Raw genomic sequence first — 27,874 nt, 5'->3', positions numbered from 1 at the left:
CTACACGAGGAGCTGAGGTGGAACATTTCTCTGTGGGGGACACATCCTATTCTTTAGCCTCTGTGCATGACAGATTAAAGACTGCAGCTACTTAAACACATTGTGGTAAGCATTTGGCACCTGAACAATGCTCAGGTGTTAGATAAATTGAAAACAAAACCAATTAAGTTAATCTGCTCTGCACGTAGTTCTCTTTGTATCTGCAGACCTGCTATAGAGAGCAAGCCCACCTGCCCCTCCTGCACACACTACAGACTCATCCACACCGTACATCCTGAGTCTGTCCTCACTGGGAGCCCTTTCCTAATGATAATACAAGTGACAATTAACAACTACACTACTACAGCAAGTCTGCAAAATGAACACAAAACCCCCACGAATCTCTGCTGAGAAGAGGGGAATAAATTCTCCATGGTTGTCGTGCTGAACACCTTCCTGCATCCCTTGAATTTATTAATTTTGGAAGTCTCTTTTTTACCGAATTTACATCATACATATCCTCCCTCGCCCCTTGTTACATGCACTGGATTATTTTTGGGCTGTTGCCCTGCAGTTCACTGGGGACAGGCAGACCCTGGAGAACATGCCAGCCCTCTGGAGGCACTCCAGGCAGCTGACGGAGGCAGCAAGCGCCTGGTTTCCCCAGCCAACATTGGGGATTTACACTCCAGACCCAGACAGAGGGAATAACAAACTATTGCACATTGTCACAGACCCCACAGGCCAAACAGAGAGGAGATTACAAGCCATTTATCAGATAAAGCAGGTTTTCAATTCCACTTTGGAAGTCTCGATGAGAAAACAGTTGTCATTAAACAGAAAGCTACTGACAAACTGGAAAGCATCAGGCTAAGCCTTGAAAAAAAATTTCTGGAGGTGAAGATGGGAGCTGGTTACCCAGCAGGTAGCCCGGGTCGCTTGCCCTCTGGTGGTTCAAGCAGAGCCAGATTACAGTGCTCCGCACAGAAGTCCCCACAACCTGCACCACACGGCGCAGGACTGAGATTGCAATGGTTCCCGCATCCTTGGGGACCGGAGCTCAGTCCCTGCTTCTCTGGGGAACCAGGGCTCAGCCTCCGACCTCTGCTTTCGTGGGAGCGAGACGCTTTTGGTACATGGATGCACAGTACCTCCTGGAGTCAGAGGAAGATCTCCCTGGAGTGCCATCCAGCATCCCTCTGTGCACTGCAGCGCTTCACAGAGGAAGAACCAGGGGAGGAAGACGCATGTTTTAATGCATCCAGCAGTTTAGGGGTGTCGTGGCCAGAGCTAGGCAGGAAAGGTGCTGTTGCACCCTTTTCTCCCCTTGGGCCCTGCAGAAGCCTGCACACAGCAGCAGCTCTCAGCAGGGACGAGGAGCAAGCCGGTGCTGCCCTCTCGGGGCTGCGGGCGCGGCAGAGCATCACTGCACGAACCGCCGCCGCTGGCTGTGCATCCAGAGCCAACACGGTTGTAGCGGCGACTTCTGCTGCGCAGCACAGCCAGCTCCAGGGGTTTTTTAGCAATGCTGCTGACACGGGGCACTGGTGTGCGGGGATGAGACCTGGGCACTGCTCCTGTAAGGAAACGACATCTCTGCCTGCAGCTGGGATGTGCCCCCATCTTCTGGAGCCTTTTGGCACCTCAATAGCTTGGCTCCCAGAGCTATCCCCACCAGCAAACCCTTTTCTTTTGAAAGGTGTACCTTTAAAATATGACATTTTTCCCCACGCAGCTCCCAGGACAGGTCCGCATGCTGCCCCATGCCACCCAGACCTGCCAGGCGAAGGCAGCGGCTGGTGCTTCCCGGGATGGGAGGCAAGCAGCAGGGGACAGCCAGTGCTGTCACTTGGCACCTTGTACTGGGAACCGCACCGTGCTTTGCACTGTAGATTGTGGCTTTGCGTTTGTAACTGAAGAAAAGGGATAGTTTACCAGACACTCACATGGTGCAGTTGACAGCTACTTCATCCTCCTGGGTCACGTTTGTAAGGACTCTAAATAGTTGCATAAGAATTACAGGTAGAAACTGAATCATTACTTGGATCTCCATGGCGTGCAAACACTAAAACAAATGTTCAAAACACAGATACTTTTAGTTCAACATTTTGCAGATGTTAAATATTTACAGTGCACAGACATTTCTGTGGCAATAGGACAGGAATTAGCTAATGCTTCAGGGTGTGGGCTTCAGCTCGCCAGAGGACCAGAGAACTTGGACCCATAGCAGCACGCACAGCCTGCCTTCCAGCTGACAGATCCCAGCTGCATTCCTTCAGGGAGCTACATGAATCACTCATGGCAGGTATTAATCCTCCCCTCAGATGTGCACAGGCAGCTATGACTTAAGGAGAGGTCACATGCTACAGTTTGACCCCAATAACAGAATTTAAGGCTCAAGTTTTGCTCCCAATTCTTCTCATTGCTTGTGAAACTTTTCTGAAGTTACTAAGTCCCATTTTCACAAATGCTTTTGGAGCATGGAAACCTGATGCCTTATGATTTGCAGGGAGAATTTTCTCTGAAGAGCACAGCTTGCTATCGGAAATGGGATTTAAGTGACTTGGTGAAGGTCAAGATCATCTGGCACATACACCCTCCACCCATCTCATAGACCTCTTTTGCCTGAATCTCATGATACGAGTCAAAGTCAGTGCATTTCATTTTCAGCTTTCAAAACTGAAAATCTAACAAAACATTCTTAAATCTGTATCTAGTTATTTAAGTTACTGAAATTATAGAGGTATTGGTGGTAAGAAGCCCTCACTTGTCATTAGCACGTAAATGTCTCCCTGTCTGCTGGCTACAGCAAGGTCACTGTGGCTGGGCAGGGCTGGGACCTCTGCAGCCCCTTGACAAAATGCTCACAAGAAAGCAACCATTCTTTTAGTGCTTGACCTGCCATTATTTCTATTTCTTAAAATATTTATATGTTATCTGAAATACACTCAGTAACTTTGTGATGATAAATCCCTACTACTGGAAGCAGAGCTGTTGCTACAGCAGCACTCTCAAAAACAGGCAGTTATGGAAGGAAACAAGGACAGTAAACAGCCAAGAAATATATTCCCTACAGAAGCCTTTGCTGGACCTTCTCTGAGGCCCTTACTCATGCCACAGTAACTGCCAAAAAGCTGGGTCTGGATCACAGGTCACCTGCGGTCAAATTTAACTGACTAATAATCTCACAGATCTTTTTTCAGCTTGAAAGAAAATTCCTGTTTTGAATGGATAAATTCCTGAAAACATGGAATTGTGCCACAGTGTAACGGTTTGAATCAGATCTAGGGCAGCAGGGAAGGAGTGTGCGAGCCCACCAGGAGCAGGGTTTGCCAAGAGCACGGCAGGGCAATGCTGACTGCTTGTGCTACCTGCGGTGAAAGGCAGTGGGAAGCAGCACACAGACAGCAGACAGCTGTGCCAGTAAGCAAAGGCAAGGATACTGCACAGTGCTCTGGTCCCAGTGCTGCAGCCAGTGTGTGTTCTTAGAGGGCAGGGGTCTGGTTATTTACTGATGGTCTGTAAAAACACCAATGAAGCCCACCGACAGGCACTGTTCACCTTTAGGTACTTAACAAGCTCTCCTGGAACTTCCTTAGCTCCTGTCTGAACCAGCTGGCAGTACTGGAAGAATTTGTGCAAGTGCATGTCCTGGAAGAGACAAACAAGTTCAATGCAGCAGCCTCAATATTTGTCAACCCCTACTCTGCAGCTTACACTCGAAAATCTGCTGACTTACCTGTGGCAGCAGGCCATGTCCCTAGCAAGACCCATGTCACTACCAATGGCACTCTTAGTCCCCAGCTGCCATCTCCCAGGGCTGCAGTACTGTTCTCTGCCTTTTCCAACATACCCAGCCACTGCCCACCCCCGGATCCCAACAAATCTTGGAGATTAAGCACAAAACTGCCAGCAGTGTTAAAATTCTCCTGTGGCTGCACTACCCTGAGCCCCAATCCCCACCCAACACTGCCAGGAGAAGTAGGAGCCCTTCTGTCCCAGCTGTGACTCTGCTCTTCCAGACTGCCTAACCATCTGCCTCACTGACCTCCTACTGTCTGAGGCAGACTCTCCTTCCCACTCCTCTCTCTCCTTCTCCCAAGGTTAAATTTAATTACCTTGGTTATTTAACCCTGGAAAGCACCTCGGAATGCAATTTGGTGGGGAGTGGAACTACTGTGCTGCTCTCAGTACTCTGCAGAATCAGTAAGACCCCAAAACAGGTTCAGATGATGCTGAAAGCGAATGGCTGTGAATGTAAGTGCAGCTGATTACATCCAGTGTGGGACAACAAACCCTGCCAAGGGCATTTCCCCATGAGCAGTGGTGACAGGAGGTGCCCCAACCCATGCGCTGGGGATCTTTGCTGCACATCACATGAAGCTTGGGGAGGTCCATCACCACAACTTGGTAAAACAACCTGAACTGGTTTCAAAGGGAAATCGGGACTCTCGTTTTCTTGTGTCTTCTGTTGTCAGAATGGTTTTTTTTTAAACTCAAAAAACAGTATAATACCTGGGGAAACCTATTTCCACTAGTTCTCTCTTTTGCATCATCAAAGTAGCTCATTTGCTCAAATGTTTCCTCGGTCCTGCCAGTTACAGTGCAATTGGCCAAGAAAACATCAGCCTCTCCCTAGGCTCATCACATCTGGACAAAGGAGCAGAGTCCTACAAGTAATCCCAGACCTGCTGCTACAGAAGTATCTCAGTGCTGCTCTGCAAAGACAGCACTTAAGGCGTAGCAGTTGTAGAGATACAGCAATTGCTTCCTCTGCATTTGTGTTGAAAGCCTTTAGGAACGAGGTGGTCAACTTACCTGGGTGTAAATGGTTGAATCCAAATGGATTCTGATTTTAAACAGCGGCTTTGCTCCATCCACCCACTTCGCATCCACGCTGGGCTGCTGTGAACAGACAACACTCAAGTACTTGGTTTCAGACTGTGGTGAGGTGCTGGCTCTGTACAGACAGCCTGGTTAGAAGGTACAGGTTGGGGTGGAAGAACCCCAAATGCAAACACCAGTGACCTGACTGCAGCCACGGCTGGGCAAAGGCACCCCCACAAGCACATGCACACAGAGTAACGTGCCCACTCTCCTGCTCCACACCACATGCAACAGCCCAATCCAGCCTGCCACAAAAATATTCTCTGCAACCTACATAGCCATGGAAAGTGGAATTAAAAGTGTCCTGTCTCCCACTCCTAAGAACCTTAAGCTTTGGGGTCTGCCCTGCAGTAGGGATCTTTCTAGCTGAACAGAGCACAAACACAAGCCCAGAACTTAAAGTGGTAACAAAAGCTCAGCATTCCTCTTCCCTTTATGTTTAAGCCCATTTTAAATGGCTTTCCTACCTTTCGTGACTCTGTGTCCCCGAGACCCAGGTAGCCAGGTGGAAGGTTGGATGAAACCGCCAACTGCCGCTCTAGGGTGACAATTCTTCCATCCTTCAGCAACGGGGCCCAGGCATATCCCACTGCGGAGGCAACCAGTGGACCAGAGTTGGCAGATACACAGACACACATGTTCAGCTGAAGCTTCAAAGCCAGCTGTGTCTCACTCTGAGAAAATCCAACTCGCAGTTGTGCAAGTGGCTTCAGCAAGGCTGAGATCGACCATGTCAGCCTTGTTAAAGTGCATTTTACCCAGTGACTCAGTGAAAGAAATTCAGACACTCTTGCTCCACCAAGATCAGGAGCAGGTTGGAGGGGCAGAAACGGTGTGTGAGTCTTGTGCATCATGACAAGCATCCTTCAGTCGCCCAAGGACCGGCTGAATGGAGAGGTGTCCCAGCCAGTGGAACCTGGGTGCACTCAGTCTCTTACACGTGCCCAGTGTGGGCAGGATCAGCCCCTGAGGCCCTGATCTCACATCAAGTTTTTGTTGGTGACTTGACTGACAATAGGCCCATTCATACAAGCTGAGTCAGGAACAAGCAGAAATAGCTGTCAGACTGCAGCAAAAATTTGAGCTTTGGTATACCATAAAAACATTGTGTTTTATTCAGTTTAGACATATGATTTCTATTAGGTTGCTTTCAAAAAAGAAAAATCTAGTATTTTAATAAAATATTTTTTCATGTCCCTAACTTCACTTTGTCTTGGACTCTTACACTCCAACAGAAATAATTTAAGCAGTGAACATACCTTGAGTTTCAACGGTGTCCTGTTTTTTCGATGTTGCCTTTGTATTAATTTCACAGCTGACATGATAGAAGGTGAAAAGCAAATGATGCTTTTGATGGAGGTGAATTGGAAGCTCAATTTTAATCTAAAATGATATCATGATAGATAGGACTGTATTTTTAATTGTGGAGTGATATTTTTAAGTTCTATTTTATTTCACAAATGCTATGTTGTATGCAGTTACACAAGACACATTCTTACCCACCTTGAACAACTCCTGGCTAACATTTTCATCACATTTGCACATTACTTATTAATGGGGGTGTGTGATTGGAGTGCACAAAGCGTGACAGTAAAGACAGCAGAAAACAAACTGACATTAAAAATTGACAAAGTCTCTGGCTTTGCTGAGCCCTTCTACTTAGGCAAAGGGCTGATGATTATTTTTACCCGTATTTCACACAGCCCTGGAAAAAGAGATATCCTGAAAAGCCTTGTGGCTTTGTAGCATCCAGGAAAATCTGTTATTTCCCACCATTTTGCTTTTACCTCGTCGTAGAACTCCGGACTCTGGTTGTGATGCAGCACAGCAGCATATGCGTTTGTGGTCAGGAGATGGCCTCCAGGTTTGCCATATATACACTGGAAACACAAATGAAGAGCTGGATTCAGGGTTGCTGCAACCCTAAATTAGCTGGCCAAATTAAAGCAGCACGGAAACTCAGTGCTTTCTGATTGTTCTGCTCAGCCTGGCTGGCACACAGTGAGGCCCCAGGTCCCTACAGATAACAGGTACCCACCTTTAACGGCCTGGCGTCAGCTTCATCTGAATCCCTGAACTCAACACAGACAGCGATATTCCTTGCCTGAAATGGGGGAGAACGAGGATGAGCCATTGCTACAGGTCGGCAGCATCACCCCAGACCACCCTGAGACTGGCTGCAGCCTGCTCTCTGGGTCACTCACCTTTGCAAACACCTTCTGGTTCTCATACTTCAAATGCAAGGGGTAGACATAGAGGTGGTTTTTGTAGACAGTAAAGGGATAACAATATTTTGCAACTTCTGGGACAAGCTCCTCCACTTCAACTGCAATGTCCTCACAGCTCTTCTCAAAAGGCTTAATAGGAATATAAGAAGCTGTGACACAATCTAGAAGAGAAGGAAAGCTTGGATAAGCACACACACCACAAACATGGGAAGTACAGCCCATGTAAAAGGAAATTCATGGATCTGAAACTCTGACATTGCTCTTAAGCATCCAGTTCTCTTCACATCAGAGGATCATGTGTGTTGACCACGCAGCAAGACTTGGACCACTCCCATTGAAATGATTAAGGGAAAATTCTCCCCTTGATCATGAAACTTCAGTGGTCCTCAACTGCATTAGCAATGCCAAGAAAAGATGGGTGCATGGGCACCATTGGGCTCTGCCCTCTTTGCCAATAGGGACTGCAGAAGTGGCACTTGCCTGTAGCTCTGGACAAAGTCAAAGTGTCATGTGAATGACCCCTGTTTGGACAGGGATGGCTGCTCTGCCCAGGATCCGCACCTTCAGTCTTCCAGGAATTTGACCCATTAAGTTACTGTTTTATAAATCATGTGAACATCACCTGACTGAAGCAGACAGGCTACTGAGATGATGACTTGAGACTGGCATCTCAAAGCGCATCAGTCCCAATACATCAGTCTTTTTCCACTCTCTGCTTCAGAAAGATGTTTGACGACTATGCTGCCTCCAAATATCAATGTGCAAGCCCCACCTAACTCACTGAGACTCACATCCACCATGAGGGAGAGTTCATCTCACGTGATGGCCTTTCAAAGAACAAAAGAATTAAGTCTGCTAGAAAACAGGGGACTGGACTACAGAACCCATGATAGGAGCTGCCAAAGGCCCATGGGGTGACACTGAACACATCACGAGTCCTTTCGTTGCCTCAGTTTCTTTAAATGCAAAGTGAAGAATCACACTGAGCATGTCTGTGAAGATCTCTGGTGTTACAGAACAAAAATGTTACATGAGATTGGTATAATAACAACAGCAAAAGCAGGCAGGTGGCTTCCTTTAGATTTAGGATGCGATGGCCAAACTGCAAAGCTGATGCACTGCATTTGGACCACATCCCTCCACGGAATCTCTCAGAAAGACTTACAAGCCAGTGGTTGTGCTGAATTACTAATTTCTCATTGCAGGACCGAGATACTCCTGTTAACAAAAGAGTAAAACTCCCCACAGAAGCATTAACTCCTGAGGCTAGAGCCATCAGCATTTATTTTAAGATTCAAGATCCTTACTTGTGAAGTCTAGTGGGATGTCTTTGACGATGATATTCAACTGGGCTGGAATGACCTGTAGTTTTGTCTTCTCTGGTCTGCATTAGGGAGAAAGGAACAAGAGTGCAAACCTTGAAAAGTCAAGCGCTGAACACATCAGCAGGGCTTTTTGTTACCCTCTGAGTATTTCAGAAATTGTCATCTCATGCCTATGCTTAACTGTTTAAAAATGTATATCAAAATGCCTGCTCAGCCTCTGCACCAGTCTCTTACACTTACTTCTTATATTCTGCTAAAAGCTTCAGCATATCTTCATTCGAGAGTTTGCTGCTGTCCTGCTTGTACAGAGGTGAGAATTTTCCTTCAGCATCAAGAGTGCCCTGGGAGTCTTTGAACACTGGTCTGCAGAAGAGAAGACACATGTTTCTTCAATGTTGGTAAATATGCAGACACTGAGGTCTTTGACACTTCAGGCTGAAGGGCAGGTTATCAGGCAAGAGGTTCACTGGCCTGTGACTGCTCTGAACGCCGCCAGACCTCCCGACCACCCTCCCATCTTCACGTAGTGCTTAGACCCCACACAGACTACAGTCCACCGTGTCACATAAAATTGGATGGGACATCATCCATGTCCCTTCTCTCCAGCCAGGCGAGAAGTACACACCCAGCCCAGCTCTGAACCTGGCCCACAGTCATGAATACCCTTCAGTCCCCTCCCACAAGCATCAACTGGTAAAGCATCTTCCTAGTTGCACATGGGGTCAGAGCATGGAAATCCTCTTAGGAAAGGAGTGGGCAATGAAGATCAGTCTCAGGACATACATCAGCTTCCTTCTGAACTCAGAGGAGGAGAGTGGACTCTGCCCTGGGTGAACAGCAGCATCTTTGCCCTTGAATATAAAGGCTGCAGGTGTCTGTGTACAGCAGGAACATTAAAGTATCTGTACTCCCTTTCTGTGCAAACAGCTTCCTGTGAAACCCCCAGTGAAACTCTTCCAGGGATGCAGAGCAACACAGCTCCTCACACCGGGCTGGCGGCCCCTCAGCTCCTTGGTGTCCAAATTTTTACCCAGCAGGAACAAATGTGACGCCTGTCAAAGTCAGTGCCCACACAGAGCCCACCGTTAGGCTAAGGCACCACCTGAAAGAGGGCTGAGGCACTGCGCAGGCTGCGTGCTGGCTCCCAGGAGGGAGCTGCATCCCAGAAATACCATCTTGAAGCTGAGCAGCCAGTGTCACAGGAAAATCCAGCGCTATGCTATGCCATGCTATGCTGTTCTAAGAATACACATTGCAAGCTGTATACCACCAAATCCCAGCCCACTGTGACAGTTACTGGTGTTCCCATGTCATTACTATCCCTTTTGTCAACAGCAATGCAGCAATAGGAGGTACTGGCAAAGGGATGAACTCGCCTTTAGGCCTCCCTCTGGCATGAGATTTAAGGCAGTACGTACTTACGTACTTTATCAGCCACAGGGAAAGAACAGCGGGGGAATGGGATCGCTATCTTCAGTCATTCCCAAGAACATTAATTACAGCAGAGTCTAAGATGGGAGACAAACCCCAGGTGACTGCCACTGCCAGGCCAGGAGGTCCCCCAGTCTCACCCTGTCCCTGGCAATGGCTGGCGCCAGGAGGGAATTTCTGCACCGATTCCTGTGGCAGCATGGGACAGGGTAATCCATCCCCAGGAATGTTCTGCCCTGATAGCAGTAGCTACAGGTCAGAAGGAAGGTTACTGTCTTCCCACCACTGTTTGCTTTTTAATATTTTGTTTCTAATTCTAGACAGAGCATTTCAGGCCAATCCCCATCCTGTCTTGGGAATCAGAACCAGATTCTGCCCTCGGCTGCAACTCCACTGACTTCAGTCATTTGGCCCTTCGCCCACTTGGCCGGATCACGTCCTGGATAACTCGCAGCAGCAGCTCCCACCATGGCCAAAGCGCAGCCCGAGGTGACTAACCTGGCAGCCCAGCCGAAGGGCATCCTGTACTGCCCCAGACGGCTGCACACCTGCCTGGCCACCTTATGGACCTTCTGGGCAGTCTGCAAAACACAAGAGAGGTTAGCGTGTGCCACGGCTTCCACACTGCCCTGCAAAAGGAGTAGAGAGCACTGCACCCTCCAGGGAGAAGAAACTCTCCATGCTCCACATCACACAGCTCCCCAGGCACACAGCGCAACAGCCGCCTCCGCAGCTGATAGGCATCCCTGTCTGCCGCTTCACACCATGCACATTTATTACTTTTGCAAAGCAACAGCAAACGTGTTGTGGGCACAGTCATATTAAAACTCCTCTTGATTCTGCATTAAGCTGTCAGGGTATTAGTAGTTTATTTTCCAAAGGGCATTAGCTTCTTTTCCAAAACTGACTGTAACTGGCTCATCCTATACAGACTTAGGAAGTGTGTTGAGGGAATGCCATCACGTTTCAGGTGTTCTGTACACTGATTTTCCAGGGACTAATTTTCACTGGCTGCAGCAAGGCAGCATCAGCTCTCCCTGGCACGCAGAGTCTGATGCCGGCAGCACCAGGGCTGCTCCCTGACCACCCTTTGCACAAATTCCGCCACGTGATCATGGCACTCTGCATGCAGCAAGACACAGGCAGGGCAAGCAGAACAAAGGGTGAAGCCCACATTCTGCTGCTACTAAAACACCGCTTTTCCCAGCTGGAGTGAGCTGGGACCAGTCCAAGACCCTGTGTGTAGCACCACGCAGCAGTGCAGCCCCTTTCTCTGGGGATGAAGTGTCCCACTTTTTTGCTGCCAGCCCAGGCTTTGCCTTGTTGAAGTGTAACAGGGAAAGGTCCCTCCACCCCAACAGACCAGCTCTTTCTAAAAATCCTCTGCCTCTCTTCAGGGGAAGGAACCGCGTCTCCCAGGACAGCCCAGCTGAAGTCAGCCTGGAAACAGCACAAGTGGCAGAACAGATGAAGACCAGTATTTTCAAGAAAGAAGCTAAAGAGCAGCAGAAGCAACTCATGTTTCAGACCACACTACTCCACAGCAGCAGACAGCATTATGAAGCAAATTATCTTGCAGCACCATCCAATACCTTCCCTGGGTCCGAGTTTTTAATGTACGGCTCTGCACAGTGTGTAATGCTGCCCTGCAGCACCTTCTCCACACGGACCACCAGGAAGATCTCCACATGTGGGTCAGTCACAGAGAAAACACCCTGCAACAGAGAGACAGTGGGCTGTCAGAGCAGGACACCCTACCTGCACCACTGGGTTTGGCCCTGATCATCTCACTACCTATTCCCATCTCACTACTTATTCCCACAACCCGTGCACACCTTGCTCTGGTTGCTGCTGTGGATGGGCCACGGGGGCTCACAAGTCTTGAGCATGGTCAAGTCTTGAAAAACTCCACCTGGTGCTTTGCCTGTCGCTGACAGTGAGCCCAAAGTGGCAACTGGCTTGAGACACTGACCAAAACCCCACAGCTCAAGAGAAAAGGTGACTTCTGCTTCTCCCCACAGTGGCTAACAGCACACTGCAACACTACTGAACAGCTACAGCCCTCAACAGAGATAGAGAATGAGGAGAAAGTCAGTTCTTCACCCGTTTTATGTAGCGCAGGCAAGACTCGGGGACTCCGTGCACAAGGCTCTCGCCTGGTGAACGTCCACTGGTGCCCTCCGCTCCGGATGCGGAGTTATCCAGCAGCATGTCACGGATAGACGGAGGGTTCAAGTCCACATGGAAGTCAGCTGAAATCTTGCAATTATTTCTCAGGTCAAATAGTGCCAAGCTCAGGAAAAAGGGCTCAACCTGGAAATTTGATTGAATATATGTGTCAAAAAAATGCATGGTACAGGCTCAAGAGTATTCACAGGCATTGCTTTGCCTGCTAGATTTGCCTTCTGCATCTGTTTATTCCCTTAGTTTTGTACACCAGTGTTTTACAGAATTCTTACAGACAATTCATATTTACTTGCTTTATAAATACACAGAACTATTTTTTCCTGCATCTTCTTGAATTTTGATCTAGTCAATTTGAACAAAGCTACTTTAAAACTATGAATGAAATCTAAAGAATGAAATCTATAGGGTTTTTTTATAAATGGTAAACCTCAAAGTTTGGAAGAAAAGATGACCCCAATCCATCAGTTAGAGCTGTTTATCCTTTGCATTGAGAAAGAAATCAACTTAGGAGTGTTTACGTTCACATGCTAAAGACCACTTCACTTATTGTCCAAAGTCAATCAGCTCTGCAAGACACTCAAAATGTTCCTCAGCTGCTATATGCCAGGCGGCACAGGAGCAAAGTTAGCTCTGCCAGCCAGGAGAGCTCACATACAAGGCAAACACTGCTGAGGAACTACATGTGCAAAAACTGACAACTTGTTTGTAGCTATTGTCCTTGACAGCACAAGGCAAGCAGCAACAATTCCATGTATTTTAAATTCAAAGATCCTAGCAGGCATGTGTCCATGGAAGGATAAAAGCAAAGGCCTGAAGATAAGGCTGCAGTGTGTCTGAGACATTACAGCATAACTTGGAGGTGTTATATCAATACTAAAAATGTGCTGATTAGGTCTGACTCTGGGCCTGATTAAGGATGAATAACAAGACTCTCTGCTACCAGTGACACATTCATCTGCTGGGAGTTACTGAGGAGAACGAGCCTGGTGTACTAGCTGTGAGCGGCCAATATGAAGCCATCACAAAAAAAGCATTTTCAATTCTAACAGGCATCAAAGTACCACCAGCAGAGACTGGTCAGTGCCAGTGCCACTGCCTCCCCTGCGATGCTATCTGCAGCTCTGGCACCCTTGCACAAAGGCTTGATTCCAGCCAAGAGCAAGGGCAGGACTTGAGAATGGGGAGTATGTTTTGGGAAGAAAGACAGGAGGAGCCTGGTCTGTTCAGCCTGGCAGAACAAAGGCTGAGGAGAGATGTAACAGCAGTCTACAGACATCAGAGGCTCAGAATATACAAGGAAAAGCTTTCTAGGCTAAGACTCAACTTTGGCACAATAACAAATGCATATAATAAAGTGGCTGTGAATACAGTTAGGCTGGGAGTCAGAAGAAAGCTTCAGAACAGGGAAATTCCTTGCCATTAGGGGAAATGAAATAAAACACAGCAGTGAGCGGTTTGGAGACAGAGCTTAATCATTTACCAACATGACTTTCACAGGGACCCTGAACGGAGCAGACACATGCTCCCCATTCCCTATGCCTCTGAAGCACTGGCTTCCCAGCAGGCCCCCTCCCCACACACAGTTTTGGGAACACCAGAACACCAAGGCAGACTAATCCTGCAATGACCCTGGACCAGCAGCCATCGCCTGCCCCGGTCCCATTGCAGCTTATGGTAGATGGGATGTTTTTTTCCATCCATATTAGTCTGCTGAGGGTTTTTGTTGCCTGTGAGGAGAAAGAAGACAAAGCAGGAAACACCGGAGCTCCCCTTACGTTGGTGGGTCCTCCTTCAGACCTGTCGCTGAGCTGAGCGAGGAGATTGAGGGAGAAGTCCTGGCAGCACACCACGAAGCGCCTGCTGCACTTTTCCTCAAATGGCTTCACGTCTGGCTCGATCCCTGAGAAGTCTAACCTCTAGAGGGCAAACAAACAAATCTGGTCTCATTAAAAAAGAAAATAAATGTCTGAATAATGTTAAGGAATCACATTATAGCCAATACTACCTTAACCAAATTTTTTAAAGTGGTACAAAAGGTACAAGACATTCACAAATGAGTGCCCTCTGGTGATGTTGCACACATGTATTCAAGACATGAATTCACGGGCGTGTATCAATTTTTAGCAATTTGGTTTGTAGAGCACGGAAGACTAAACCTCAGTATGATTTCAGTTCCTTCCTGCTGTGTTGTAACCCTGGGGATCTTCCCAAACACCATTTAGAGCTTGGGGAAGAAAGCAGAACATAAGCAGTCGTTACGCTCAGAAAAGTATCTTCCACTTTGAAGATTTGACTAGTTTAAGAGATGGTCCCTGTTCCTGAAATAGAGAGAAGGCACACGCCGTTGGGATTGTGCACAACATCTCGAAGTGGAAGGCACTTCTAGATGCACAGCAATAACCAGTGTGGTTAGAAACAACAGAGACTGTCTGCAGAGCTGTCTGGGAAATCCAGTCAGTCTTGGTTATAATCATCTCTTTCCTAACCCAGCAGACCTGTGCCTGGTCTGTGCCTTGACATCCACAGACACAAAACCAACCAAAATACCATCAGCCAGATAAGGACCCTCAGCCTTCCCCACATCCATAGTACTGGGGACACAGAGCTACCAAACACCCCTAAACACCAGCACATCTCTCAGCGACAATCTGGCACAGTCTTATTCGGTTTTCCCCCGCAAATCTGCAGAAACCTGCATGACAAACTTAGAGTGCTGATATCTCGTGATCAAGTAATTTCAGCAAAATAGGCTGCAATTGTTAATCCAATTCTGGGAAACTCTTCCCGTTGTTTCCCCTATTTCCCTTCGATAAGGAAAGTACGTTGTGGGTATATGTTCCTGCTGCCAGTTCCCTTAGCACCAGGTATACAAGCATGCATGTACACACCAGCACTAACCAGGACAGCAATTCTGATGCCCAGTGTTATAGCTGATCTGACTGACCCACACCAGATCGAAGGGCTCTGGGTTCAGAGGGAGGGCAGTGAATTCAGCATAACCATTTGGTTAGGTAAAAAATACGTCTTGGATGCTCCACACTGAATAATATTTCCATTTGTATTATCTGACTAGAGTATAGGAAACTTCTCAAAGCTTCTTTTATAAAAAAGAAAAGCCTCCTGGACGCTTATCTTCTTCCTGTTAAAGACCTTAAAGAAGTGCCAAGAGAAAAGCTCATTTTGTACAGCTAAACCTCTTAAAGCCTAATTACATTTCCTTGTTAAACCAGAATGTTCTTTTTCACAGGTGTGAACAAGCCAAAGCATGCCAGAAGGAGAACCAGAAGCTATGAAATAACTTGGAACAATTCTGTAAAACTGTCTTAACAATCACAGCTCATTCCATGGAAATCCCACACCTGCACCTTGTCAGAGGGCTCAGCAAAGACATCAAAGCCGAAAAGAAAACAAGCCAATAGTCAATGAACCCCTACTCCAGTGCATAAGAATGACACAGGGTGGTTTTTTGTGTTTGTATGTCCCTTACACCTGAAAACTCACTGAAGACTGAAGCCCTCCCTGTAAACCTCCATCATGGTCTTCAACATAACTGCTCCCTTCTCCAGATGTGCTGAGCCCACTCAGTGTTGCAGGTCTCCTTGCAATATCACTTCTACTGCTTCTGCAACCATAAGAACCTCCCAGAGGCCCAGATGATGGGTTTGAAATCCAGCAACATCAAGATGCGCCACACAGAAGCCAGCAAAGCTGGAGGGAGGCCATGCGTGGGGCTGCTGTGACTCCTCCCTTTTTGAGTTATCACCTGAGCACTGACATCGTGTTCAGCTCTCACTGACAGGGACATGGGCTGCACTTCTGGTCTCCAGTCCACTGAAAAACCACACTGCCTCTGCAGGCAAGCACTGCGGCCATGCAAATTAATGGGGGAGGCCCAGCACTAAGGGAGCCCTTACAGAGAGCAAAACCTGGGAATGTTTACCTGGACTTCTGGGTCGAAAGAAAAGAGGTTTTGTCTTCCATCATTTCTGCTCAGTTTGTTCAGCTGATCTGTTTCTCTTCCATACTAGGACAAAGGAAAGCATTGATATTACTGCCAGGCCACCGAGAGGCAAACGTTTGTTATTTGGAAAGAATGGAGGCAAAACAAAATAAATATTTTTCAGGTTCCCTTTGTGATACATGAGACGATGCAGGGCTTCTCAGCGCTCTGCCAAGTGAGAAAGCAGACAGAAGTAGGCAACCACACTCTGGATCACACAGGAGGCAGCTGCCACCTGACTGTCCCTGCACTCTCACGGCCAGGACGGTCACCCCTGCCGAGCAGGAACGAGCGATACCGACCATGAAGGCCTCATGTGCTCTAAGTCTGGTTCTTCCTTAAGGGCCCCACACAGGGAGGTGAGGATCATGCAGCCCCAAACCATGGAGCTCCATCTGTGAGACAGGCAGAAGAGACAACAGAGACGCCGGCAGCACTGGGTGCCCACCCAGCTCCCCCAGAGCTGAAGACACAAAACACGGAAAACCCCTTTTATAGAAGTGGTGGAGAGAACTAGCTATGGTCTGGGAGAGCGATCTCTGCCAACACGATACCTTCATCAGCTCCGGATGCATGCTTCTCTCCAGGCTCTCCAGGATGTTCTCTGATTTTCCCTGCGTGCTTGATTCATCATCTGCAAGGACACAAAAAACAGATGTTCAAAACAACTGCAGGAGCACCGCTCTGCCAGAAAGCATCCTGCAATATTTGCTTACAATAGCACAGAAACAGCTTATGGAGATTTTTCCATTCCTCAGAAGTAAGATTTTTCCATACGTTACTAGTACCAGACTGTACTATTACAGCCTGCTAGGTCTTTCCAAAGCAGAACTTCAGCACAAAGCCAGTTTTCCAGGAGCCTTGAAACTTTGCCATGGATTTCCCATCCAGAACAAGGGTCATGTTTCCCTCCACTTTTATTCTCCAGATTATCATCTACATTATACTAAGTCCTTTTGCATGACATGATGTGTCAGCCACAATTCTTTCTATTAATCCAGAAAAAGAAGTATATGCTTCTGCAGGCAGGCTTGCATCCTCCTGGAGAAGGGTGAAGATAGGTGCTTATTTATAAACTGACCTTGCACAGATTCCACACTATCTTTCTTTTCTTGCATCAAACTCTCAGTGTTGCTCTGAATGATCTTTCTCAGAGTTACCAGCCACTCTTCCATCTCCTGCTCAGTTTCAGCTGCCAGATAGTGGCTGTACTTATCTATTGTCTTGAGTTCAAATGCATAACGGCGCATTTTAGGACACTGAACAAACAAACAAGAGAGAGAAAGATTTGTATTGCATTTTCCTCAATGACTCAGCACAGTACCCACTGTAAGGCTCCTCTCTGTGAAAGCATCCTGAACTGAAATATGCTGAAATACAATACAAACACCCTCCTTGCCACAGTGCCTCTCCTGCAGTAATCACAACAGGCTTCTCACCTGCGATCAAGCAGTATGTAGCTCCATGGTTGCCAGCTATTCTGAGAGTTGAAGAAAGCCAGACTGAACCACAGATACTGCACTCAGGAGCAAGCTCCTTCTTATGTTGTTAGACCTTTAATGTTTACCCAGAGAAGCCAGGAATTGGATTTGTCTGACACAGTAAGGAAATGTTGCACTTCAGGATGCTTAGAGGCATCTATCTTAAAAGCAAGTGGTTCAATGCAATTTTTCTGAGCTCTGCTGGCCTTTAAACAGCATTTTCCAACCAGAAGCCAAGGCAAATCTGATGCAACTGGTGAAGTATATCCTGTACATCACCGAGGTGTGTGCAGTACTGCTTTTACTGTGTTCAGAAAGATAAATGGAAACGCGCAGCTCTGACTCATCCATGCTGAGGCAAACCACTGGAGTGATTTGAGCTGCCTTGTACCAGCTCCACCACACTTGGTGCTTGAAGCTTCTGCAGAGATAGCAATAGCAGAAGGCACAGCAGCAATCCACTGTTGCACTTCACTCAGGATAACAAAGCAAACCCAGGGTTAAGCCCTGTAGTAATACCTACTCCTAAAATTTTACAAGCCCTTTGCAGGTCGTAAATCCCAAAGGGCTGCATGTTTGTGCAGACCTATAGGGATGTAACTTAAGAAACAAGAAGTTCAGGGAGCAGGGAACAGAGGATGAAGGTGTCCAAGACTAAGTCACACCAATTACCTACTAGCTTCAACCCTCAGGGTGTCTTGGAAGGCACTGGACCTACAATAACCACTCAAAGGAGATGGATAGAGCAGGGAGACAGCAGATGAGGTAGCGATGAAACGCTTCCATTTTCTCTGACAGCAGTTCTTCCTCCTGCTGTCTTCCCTGCCAAAAGCATGGCACCCTTATGAAACGCCTTGGCTGCCTTTTAATCAGATTGGCTGACAGAGCAAACCAGCTCTGGGTTAGTTTGTAAATCCTCGCCTTCACCCCTTGATGGCACAGACTTTGAGAGAGCACTTCTGCCTGGGAGCTAGCAATGTGTAAGCCCACCTACAGCCACACAGAAAGTACACCTACCTGAACAACGTCATTGCAAGCGTCCAAGAAAATGCAGCCTTTGGATTCTTTTGAAATTTTTTCATCTTTGTAGGAATTAAGAATATACGAGCCATCTGTGAGTTGTGACAAGTAAAAATACCTCCTCTTGAATACCTGCAAAAGTACGAAGTCTGGTTCATTCAAGCATCCACTCTGTTGTACATCACAAACCATAGCCACAGTTTCAGTATCTCCCTCCTGCTATTGAGAAAACACTGTAACAAGAAACACTGATGACCCCAGGGTGTTGCAGATTCACCCCTTTGAGTATGGCTTGTTTTTATAAAGAGAGATTTTGTCAGCTTCTTTAATTTTAATGTCCTTGTTGTTATTATAAGTTTGCCCATCTAAAGCAAAGCCCCAGGGCTTCCAGCTCGGTCTCTCAGCTGGCTCCAGCCTCATTTATCTTTACAAAGTAATGTTGCACAGTAAATCCAGATCAGCACATCGCTTGACGATTCATCCCACCCTTGGAGGAGGTATTTCCAGGGCCTTTTGGATAAAGACCTGAGTTAGAATTACAAAGCCATTCTCCAGAAGACTTTGTAACAGACATGTGGAAATTCCTAACGCTCAAATGCAAGCCAAGAGACACCGTAATCCATTCAACTGCTTGGTTTTTTTTGTGAGTTTGTTGTTTTGGGTTTTTTTATACAAACCTAATTTCATGAACTGGCTTTGGCTTAGAGTTCAATTCTCACCTCAGAAAGCAGTAAGTTTGGGAGAAGTGTTCCTATGCTTGAGCTACTGATTTTTATGGAAAAAAAAAGCTCTCCAGTATCTCAGAATATCTTCCTTCATACTTGTCAGCCAAAAGGCACTGGACTACAATTCAGTAGAACATTTTGGCAGCAATTATGCCAATGGTAGCACCATATACCGTCAGGTCTGTAAGGAGCACGGTGCATTTCACAGTCGCTGGATATCTGTGTTAGGAAAACCATGAAAGAAGCTGGGGCAAGAGGCACTGTGAGTAATTCCACTGTTCTGCATATCTGGAAGATCTACGAATAAACACAGCATTTTTCATCCCAGATGGGAGACTATTACTAATTTCCTGCTCCCATCATTACTGACACTGGCACACGTTCGATAAAACCACTCACTTGCACTGAACTGGAAGGGAGCATTGCGCTCGGAACTGCAACCTAAGCCCTCTGAAAAGTAACCTCTGGCAGCAATTAGATGACTAGTAGCTGTAGAAATGCTCCCAGCATTGTTGAGCTTTAAGTTTTATAAGATTTAACTAAACCTTTAGTTCAACAAAGCATAAAAATACATGGAAAGCTAAGTATGCTAAGCATTGAGCCAGCTTAAACACTGATTTAGCACTTCGCTGAATCAATCTCAGGAACTTTGGCAGTGGATGCTACAGAAACTCATGATACATCTTTCTTGAGATATTACAGGGTTGATATCCCCTGTAGATATGGGATTTCATGCTAAGCCAATTGTATCTTCTGAATTCTGTACAAAAGGAAATGCAGATGCAAGCAGCAAACACTATTCCTATGATGTCCCCTCCTTGTAAGCACTGCTGTCAGAAATAATTGTCAGAAGACTATGATCATTTTACATGAATACCATAAACCTAGGAACAGAGGGAACATCCTCTCCAGTGAGGCTACAGACACTGCTGGTGAGCACGGCAATTGCAGAGGGATGACCAGAGACCTGGGGAGGTCCACTTGGGCAGAGACAAAAGAAAGAGAGAAAATCCTGATGCCATGATGGTAATGCAGCACACCAACATGCTGCAAAACAGAGAGCAAGACAGCTGGGACAAAGCAGGGAAGTTCTTTGCAAAGGAAAGGTTACTCTGAAATAAAGGTTGGCAGCTGTAGCCCAATTACAGCTTGCTCGTGGGCTGGCTCTCCCCAAAATACACTCTGCTCATGCTTAGTAACAGTGTGAGGTACCAATGGCTCAGCATGCCACAGCAATGAAAGAACCAGCACCCAAAAGATGGGTATGTCTGCTTCTGCAATAGCACAGCAGCCTCTCAAAGTGGCGATAAGGCTGAAGATATTCCAAGTCCTCAGATTTCTCACACATGCCGTAGGAGGTGTTTTGTAAGATACAGAAGTGACCAGAACCAGCTCACAAAATGGGTACTGATTTTCAGTACTTTGATATCTGAGCTTCATGAGAGACTCTGTGGATCTTACTGATTGAACTGAAGCCAGTGTAGTTCAGACAACACCTCTGAAAGGTGGGTCTGACATGCTGGGGACTGAGGCCAACAGCAGCACAAGAGGCTCCGTCAAGAATGGACTCAACTAACTTCTTTGATACCTCCTCCAGGAGTTACAGGAACAGAAATGGCTTCAACCTTGCTGCTCGTAAAAGCAGAGGATCAGAAAACCCTGTTCTGTCTATCACCTTTCAATCATTTTAAAACTCAAATTAAAATTAGCCCTATGAACTGTCTTGTTCCACTTCTCATGAAAGCATAACTCATTGAATCGAGCATCAGAACAACCAGGCTTTTTGAGATTTACTAACAACCTTACAAAGCAGTGAGCCCCACTGCAGCCATCCCTCAGCTGCACAGTTGAGCATAACTCCCCAATACTCCCTCTATGCTGTAACAAGGCAGCTGCATGCTGGAACAACAGACGGGCTCACTGCCACAGCAAAAAACTGCGGTGGAACTATTAAAAATCTCCACTGCAAAATCTGAGCAATGTCACGCCAGATTACATACAGCGGAAAACAGAAGACCATGCAGCTGCTGTTTCTAGGTCAGTAATGCTGCATGGCAGAGTGATATCATCACTGCTGCTTTTAGAGCAAAGGCTTGTCATTTCAACTTAAAGCTGGCCTCTGTACATATTTTGTAGAAGCAAGGAAACTATCAATTCAGATAGCTGTCTTTGCAGGGCAGCTGCTCCAGTTATTTGAATTGCCTTCCTCTTCTGGGCCTCAGCTGCTCATTCAGAAAACAATCTTGGCTTACTAGAACGTGCTTCACCTTTTTGTTCAGCTTGCCTGTCATAATTTGAAGTGCATTGGTCTTATATTCTGGGGAGGGAAGGGTCAAAAGCTGTTGCCAGCCAGGGTTTTCCAGTTTACCTTGGGATACTCTACAAGAGGGATGGATGCCCATCCAAGCCCAAACCCACCCATTACACTCCTGCTAGCTTTAGAGATGTGATCTGAACTTAACCTTGTGTCTTGTTCACGATTATCATAACACTGGATGAATCTCACCTTCATGGTCACAGTGATGGTGCTATTTACATTTGCTTTGTGCAGCCAGCCTTGCTTTATCACACCACCCTTCTGGGAGCACAGGGATGAAGAATCCTGAAAGAAAGCAAAGATCAGAAAAAGAAGAGATCGGGGCAACTGCCTCCCACACAAAATTCCCCTTGCACACAAGCGATATACCCACCCTGGAAAGGAATACTGTTTTAGCTACGGCAATACAGTAACACGTACCATATACGCGTAACATGAACAGCTATAGGTACAGTGTTATCACAAAAAATTTCAGGGTTACCTCTTTCCAAGAAAGAGGCAAAACAGGCTAGGTTGGGGCACCTTTAAAAAGAAAGATTACATCTACACCGACAGAGCTGCACAGCGATTTTGCAATGAGGAAACGCATGTTGGCTCTTAGGCAGCATTTCAAAAACCTGGGTAAGAAGGAAATTTTCAAAATGATCAGTTTAGAAAGTTGCTAAATGCAGAACTCCAGAGGTATTTTGTCATTTCCTTTTGTATAAATCAACTCTCCATTTTAAATTTAGGTGAAAACCACCAAACCCCCATAGCTGAAATGTAACTGACTTGTTTCACATTTATCAAACCGAAAAGTTTCAAGTGACCCAGCCAGGCTGTTCTTGGTGTACCAGCTGGGATTTCCATCTTTGCTCCTGTCTGGTGGGGCCAGAAAGGGAGAACAGCTCTCCATCCATACCTAACTGTGACCTCCACTAGGGAGAGAGAGAAATGACATCCCAGACTGGTGAAAAAAACTCTCCCTGGGACTTCCAGTGACTCAGCAGCAGACCTGGAATGTCTGCCGATGAGCTGGGAAGGGACTCGTTTATACCATCTCCTGCATCCCAAATTCCAGGTTTTCAACCTTTTCTTTTCAAACTTCCAATGACAAAGTAAATTGTCTAATGTTTTATTTCCTTGGGTAAAACAACCCGTGATTTCTCCTTTATAACGGTTCAGCTTTTTTTCATCAAGAGATTTATTTTACTTGAATTTCCATTACATTATTCTAATGTAAACACTCCATCAGGAAACTGTAACAGAATCCTTTAGATATGGTCATGCCAAAAGACATAAATGACAAAATATCTGCCAAAGCACTGGGAATACTCTTCCACGACCAACATCCGTATCTTCACTTAGTTGAGTATTTGGGACACTGACCAGAAGGAAAAAGATCTCCATCAAATTTTGATAGCATATTTTTGTCCTTTTGCTTTTTTCAGAGGCATGTTGATAAATACTGCACAGCTCTGTCTCCAGCCCAAATTAGATTATTAAAGAGGCAACGCCACAAGTTAATGATGTAATGCAAACCAACAACACAGCCAAAAACAATTAAGGCCAAACTTGATGATACAATTCTATTTACAAGGAAGCCATCCCAGTCCAGACCTGAGGTGTTCTGGGACATACACAGCAACTGTGAGAAATGTGCATAAAACAGCCCTGTCAAATCTTCGGCTCTGCAGGAAAGAAACTTCCCTTTTCCTCTGTAAGCTGTTCAGCAGCAGCAGCTTGGTGCCATGCAGATTTTAAACAGCTGAGCTAAACCCTACCCACCATAAACTAAAACTTCTTAATGTCACGTGTGTGAATTAAGCATCACATGCTACTTTTGAGACAGAAAAATGCCACCCCATCCTTTTGTAGCAAATGCAATATGCACAGGGAAACATGGGATCTGCAGCACCCAAAATGACCACCGATTAGAGATGTCCTTATTGTCCAGGGCTGCAGATCTTCCCTGCAATGAGCTAAGCACAAACTCTGCTCAGAAGCAAACACCTCTGAACACAGTATGTACAGAACGGGTCTGACACTCTGTGAAAACATTGGGCAAAAGTGACTGATTAAGAATCGCAGGTTATGTGGCAGAGCACAAAACTTTTTAAAAGGAGGACCCTGGTATCGCTGTGTAGTTGAAAGATAAATTGCCCAATTTTAATTCTGGACATGAAGAATTTTACTTAGTAGTTGTTTGGCTTCCTTTTTTTTCCTTTTCTGCTGCTGCACCATATCAAGTTTCAAAAAGCCAGGAGAAATAATACAGCTAATCTTCCAGATAATTTAGGAGGCTCTTGGCTCCAAGAGATTATCTTGTCATATTTTGAAATAAATCACTGTCTCAGTTTTGGTCCCATCTTCACAGTACAAAGCATCTCACCAGAAAACCACTCCTGGCAACTGAATTCTGACTTTGCCTTGTGAAATCTGCTTTTTAATAGATCTTAGAGTAGAATACGTAAAAAAAGTTCCCCTTACCTCATCCTTTTCAAAGTCTTCATCAATTTCAAACACATGGCTTGGAATCTTGTCTGGCCTGAAGGATTTGCTGAAATCACAACACATTTTCATTTTTAGTGACTGAGACACGAAGGTCCTCTGGGCCAGCAGCTGACGCTGTGTCCAGAAGCAACAGACAAATGGCAGACTACAAAGCAGAGCAGAACTGTCCTCCTGCAGAAGATATATTTCAAGAGACCTGCAGTCCCTTACAGCTGGAGAAAGATAACTTCTGAGCACATTTCATGGAAATTAAGCACAAGCAGTATGTAATTAGCTTTCTCTGTGTTAGCTGTCTGATTCTGCAGGGTTTTTGCTGACTTGCATTTATGCAACAGAGATGCAGCAGGACAGTTTATCTTCTATCTTGCTAAAAAAGAAGTGAGATCAGACTGCAAGGTTATTCACGAATTTTAATACAATTTGATCAACAGTGTTGCCCCATTGCTGCTTCACATCCCTGCGATCTCCTCAGAACAGACCCACTTCAGCCAATTAACAAGAAAAAGCATTTAACAAGCTGCCAGCGCACGAGCAGCCTGAACTGCGGTCCAGACATGCACCGAGCACGGAGAGCAACAGCAGAGCAGGTGTCACCACTGAAAAAATAACAATCCATCAGAAACCTGAGATATATATGCCTGTCTGAAAAACCTGGTTAGCTTTGGGGCTGGAATCACTGGCACAACCCGGCATTTCAGAGCACATAACCCTCCAGCCAACATTAATAGTGACAGCGCTGGACTGAAGTCGTACAGCAACTTCTCTGTGACAGGGGCTCAAAGAGGATGGGCTCAGCACAGGAACACCATGTCTAGCATGCAGACAACAGCAGCCCAGGGGGACAACAAGGCTCCTGACTCAGGATGAACAGACACTGCCAGCACTACTTATCCTGCCACATGCCCAGACTGTAGTCTGTCCTTGTCTCAGATGGAGGGGGCTGTTCACACGCTGGTGGATGGGATGTGAAGCAATGACCCACGCTGGCAACATTGTCAGCATCTCCCTGACACAGCTGAGTGACAACAGCATGATAACACGAGCCTCTGGCTCTCCAACCGTCAGAGTGACATACCTCTGGAGGGGGGCTGCTCACGGCACAGGCATCAGGAAAAGGGCAGACTGTTTCTCCTCAGCCTGATCAAACCACAGCCCTGTGACCACCTATTAGTATTCCAAGGGTGTGTGACACTTACCATGGCAACATCCGAAAGTCTCCTGAGTATTCCTCATACTTGTAGTTTACCACGTGCCAGTCGGAGCTGTAGGTTTTAATGCACTGAAAGGAAAACAATACAGCTCCTTGAAAGCTACACCAGGCAAAACAAAACCACGCACAAGTCTGAAAGGTTGCAGACTGCTCGGTGAGGTAAGCACACGCGGAAAGGGCCTGAACAAGCTACTTCACTGGTTTTGTGTTGTGATACAGAATTTCATCAGGAACTTTTCAGCACAGAGACAAAATCACATAGCATCTGGCCTGCCACACAGCTACTGGAGTCGTGGTTTGGGTGGGGACTGTTTTGCAGAAAGCACCAATTTTCTGCCCTGGGAAATGTAGTGCCTCTAACTCCACACTGACCATCACTCGGCATTTAGCTCCATGGCACTTGGAGGGAAGGGTCCTAGAGAGCAGCACTTCACAGAACAAACCCCTGGCACTCAGGATGCTCCAGGGAGGCTGTGCAGAGCTTCCTTGCCTTGCTGCACGCCTGCAGCTTGCAGCTCAGGCAGGCAGTGCAAAGCCACACACCTTGTCTACATACAAAACCTGGAAAAAAGCGCTGCACAAGAGGCACGTGCTTTCCACACAGGAAGATCAAAGTGACCTGCAGCCTCACAGACCAGGAGCTACAGCAGATCATCTTGCCTAAGGAAGAAGTGCTGCAGGCAGGTGTTGCAAGGACTTTTGCCCCTACCTCTTTGACGAAGAGACTCTGAGCTTTCTTTAGAGCATATTCTGGCACTGTAGACTGGACGGTCCTTCTCTGTCGACTGATGACTGAGATCTGCAGGGAAAAGGAGATAACAGTTTCAATGAAATCTGGGTCTTCAGGGCTTGATACTTGCTTTAAAAAATGTGGTGGGCCCAAATCACCAGTAGGTCATTTTGGTTTTGTGTGTCAGTAATGTAGCCAAAATCAACATGTGGTTAACAGTGGAAATTTTCCACGGTAAGCAGGACTGGAGATGAGTGAGCCTCAAACATGAGAAATAGCCAGTGAAAACTCACAGATACATCTTCAATTGGAAATATCAGAAGGTCCCGGAGGGGATCACTGTAGATCTGAACTTTGCGTTGAAGGATCACGTTCTCATAGTCCAAGGGTTCAACCACTTTGGTTTTTTCCTGCAGGAAAACCAGAAGATGATAAAATTTACATATATATAATGTATAAAATAACCAACATCTTATGCTTAATTTAGCCTGACAATTTCAAACCATTTTACCAATGGACTGCTCGTTAATTCAGCAATCTGATACCCATGTGATGCAGGTAACCACCAATGTGCATGTTCTGCAGAGAAAGAAATGAGGGGTTATTTGTGCCTGGTAATAAGCTATGGGAAGAAATAAAGCACCGCATTGCTCTGGTCAAGCACAGTCTCTAATTTCTTAATGGAGCAAGAAATCCTCCTGGACAGGCCACAGCTTTAACAGCTGAAAGCTTCAGCCTATTTATGTATGAGCAGCTCATCCATACAGCTGAGAAGAAATACAGCTTCCGACGCTGGCTCTGCTCAGCTCAAAGCTGATTTTGCTCGAGGAGCTGACGAGAGCCGTGCTGTCTCTGGAAACGTGCCGCTGGCGAGATGAGAGCAAGCCTGCTGCTACGACCTCCAGCACAGGATCTCGCCCCGTGGAAGGAAACGCAGCATTCCTCTGGAAAGGCAGGAAAGCTGTCTCCAGAAATCACACCTCAGCCACAGCCTAAGGCTGGAAAAATCTGGGGCCTGGGTTTGCTCTGACTGACATTTCTGAGAAGCAAGATGAACTTCTCCAAAATTCCTGGAGTCACGAGTAAAAACTATTAGGAGAACACCATTATGTTGGCTATTGCAGTACTTTGGTCTGTGTTACAAGTCCAGGAAACAGAACTTTAAAAAAAAGTGAGAAAAACACAAACTTCTGAAGTAGGAAAATGTGATCTCAGCTGCCCAGCCCTAGGCTTCAGATTTCATAAACAAGAGTCCGGCACTTAGCACTGCAGTGAAAATCAAACTTTACACCAAAAATAAACCCATGACTTTGTACGTGAATGGTCTTAATAAAAGGGGAAGCAAGTTCAGATACATCAACTTTGCCTGGCTTTCAATCGCGACGAAAAGGCTGTTGATGCCTGGCCATGCCATGGGCAGTGTTTATTAAACCCCCCCAGCAGCCTCGTGATGGCACGTGCCTCTGGGGATAACACCCTTGCAGGATGGTGTGTTTGGGCTCGCCACCCTCGGAAGAGGAATGTCAGACGCTTCCCCATCGGCAGCAAACTTTACCCCCCAGCTGAATGGTTTTGCCAGGATGAACTATCCATGTAGCATGCTCCCCGAGTTAAAAATGAGACCAGTACAAGGTCTCTCGCTGAAGACAGCAAAACCTGCAGCCTAAGAAAATAAGTCCAAAATTAGGATCAAAAGCTCAGCACCATATAACACCGCAGGGTAAACTGCTGCACCACCGAGCATCCAAACAGCCCAATATTGCCTGTGACGCATGAGATAACCCAAGAAATCAATATTGCTTTTCTAAAAACAATCAGAGCCAAAGGGTTTCTGTCCTGTGCCTTTGGCTCCTGAGTCTCT

At 46.4% G+C, this 27,874-nt stretch overlaps 1 protein-coding gene across 1 annotated transcript in view; it reads right to left on the bottom strand.

Annotated features, from left to right (window-relative positions):
- Positions 1-26,423, bottom strand: part of LOC104467227 (dedicator of cytokinesis protein 11-like) — a gene marked incomplete at both ends in the record, with an annotated part of 28,183 nt that extends 1,760 nt beyond the window's left edge. Inside the window, 23 exons of the mRNA XM_010080928.1 lie at positions 1,926-2,044; positions 3,541-3,630; positions 4,798-4,884; positions 5,334-5,455; positions 6,126-6,249; positions 6,654-6,746; positions 6,905-6,970; positions 7,071-7,255; positions 8,402-8,478; positions 8,660-8,782; positions 10,349-10,431; positions 11,443-11,565; positions 11,954-12,163; positions 13,813-13,953; positions 15,978-16,061; positions 16,592-16,671; positions 17,119-17,296; positions 18,536-18,670; positions 21,770-21,865; positions 24,050-24,119; positions 25,270-25,352; positions 25,993-26,082; positions 26,307-26,423. Of these exons, the coding sequence (XP_010079230.1) occupies positions 1,926-2,044; positions 3,541-3,630; positions 4,798-4,884; positions 5,334-5,455; positions 6,126-6,249; positions 6,654-6,746; positions 6,905-6,970; positions 7,071-7,255; positions 8,402-8,478; positions 8,660-8,782; positions 10,349-10,431; positions 11,443-11,565; positions 11,954-12,163; positions 13,813-13,953; positions 15,978-16,061; positions 16,592-16,671; positions 17,119-17,296; positions 18,536-18,670; positions 21,770-21,865; positions 24,050-24,119; positions 25,270-25,352; positions 25,993-26,082; positions 26,307-26,423 (2,576 nt within the window). The remainder of the gene's footprint in view (positions 1-1,925; positions 2,045-3,540; positions 3,631-4,797; positions 4,885-5,333; positions 5,456-6,125; positions 6,250-6,653; positions 6,747-6,904; positions 6,971-7,070; positions 7,256-8,401; positions 8,479-8,659; positions 8,783-10,348; positions 10,432-11,442; positions 11,566-11,953; positions 12,164-13,812; positions 13,954-15,977; positions 16,062-16,591; positions 16,672-17,118; positions 17,297-18,535; positions 18,671-21,769; positions 21,866-24,049; positions 24,120-25,269; positions 25,353-25,992; positions 26,083-26,306) is intronic.
- Positions 26,424-27,874: the final 1,451 nt, after the last annotated feature.

The sequence above is a fragment of the Pterocles gutturalis genome, unplaced genomic scaffold (assembly GCF_000699245.1).
Source record: "Pterocles gutturalis isolate BGI_N339 unplaced genomic scaffold, ASM69924v1 scaffold50594, whole genome shotgun sequence".
NCBI lineage: Eukaryota > Metazoa > Chordata > Aves > Pterocliformes > Pteroclidae > Pterocles > Pterocles gutturalis.
Note: the sequence above shows the minus strand (reverse complement) of the source record. Positions and strands in the feature narration are given on the sequence as shown.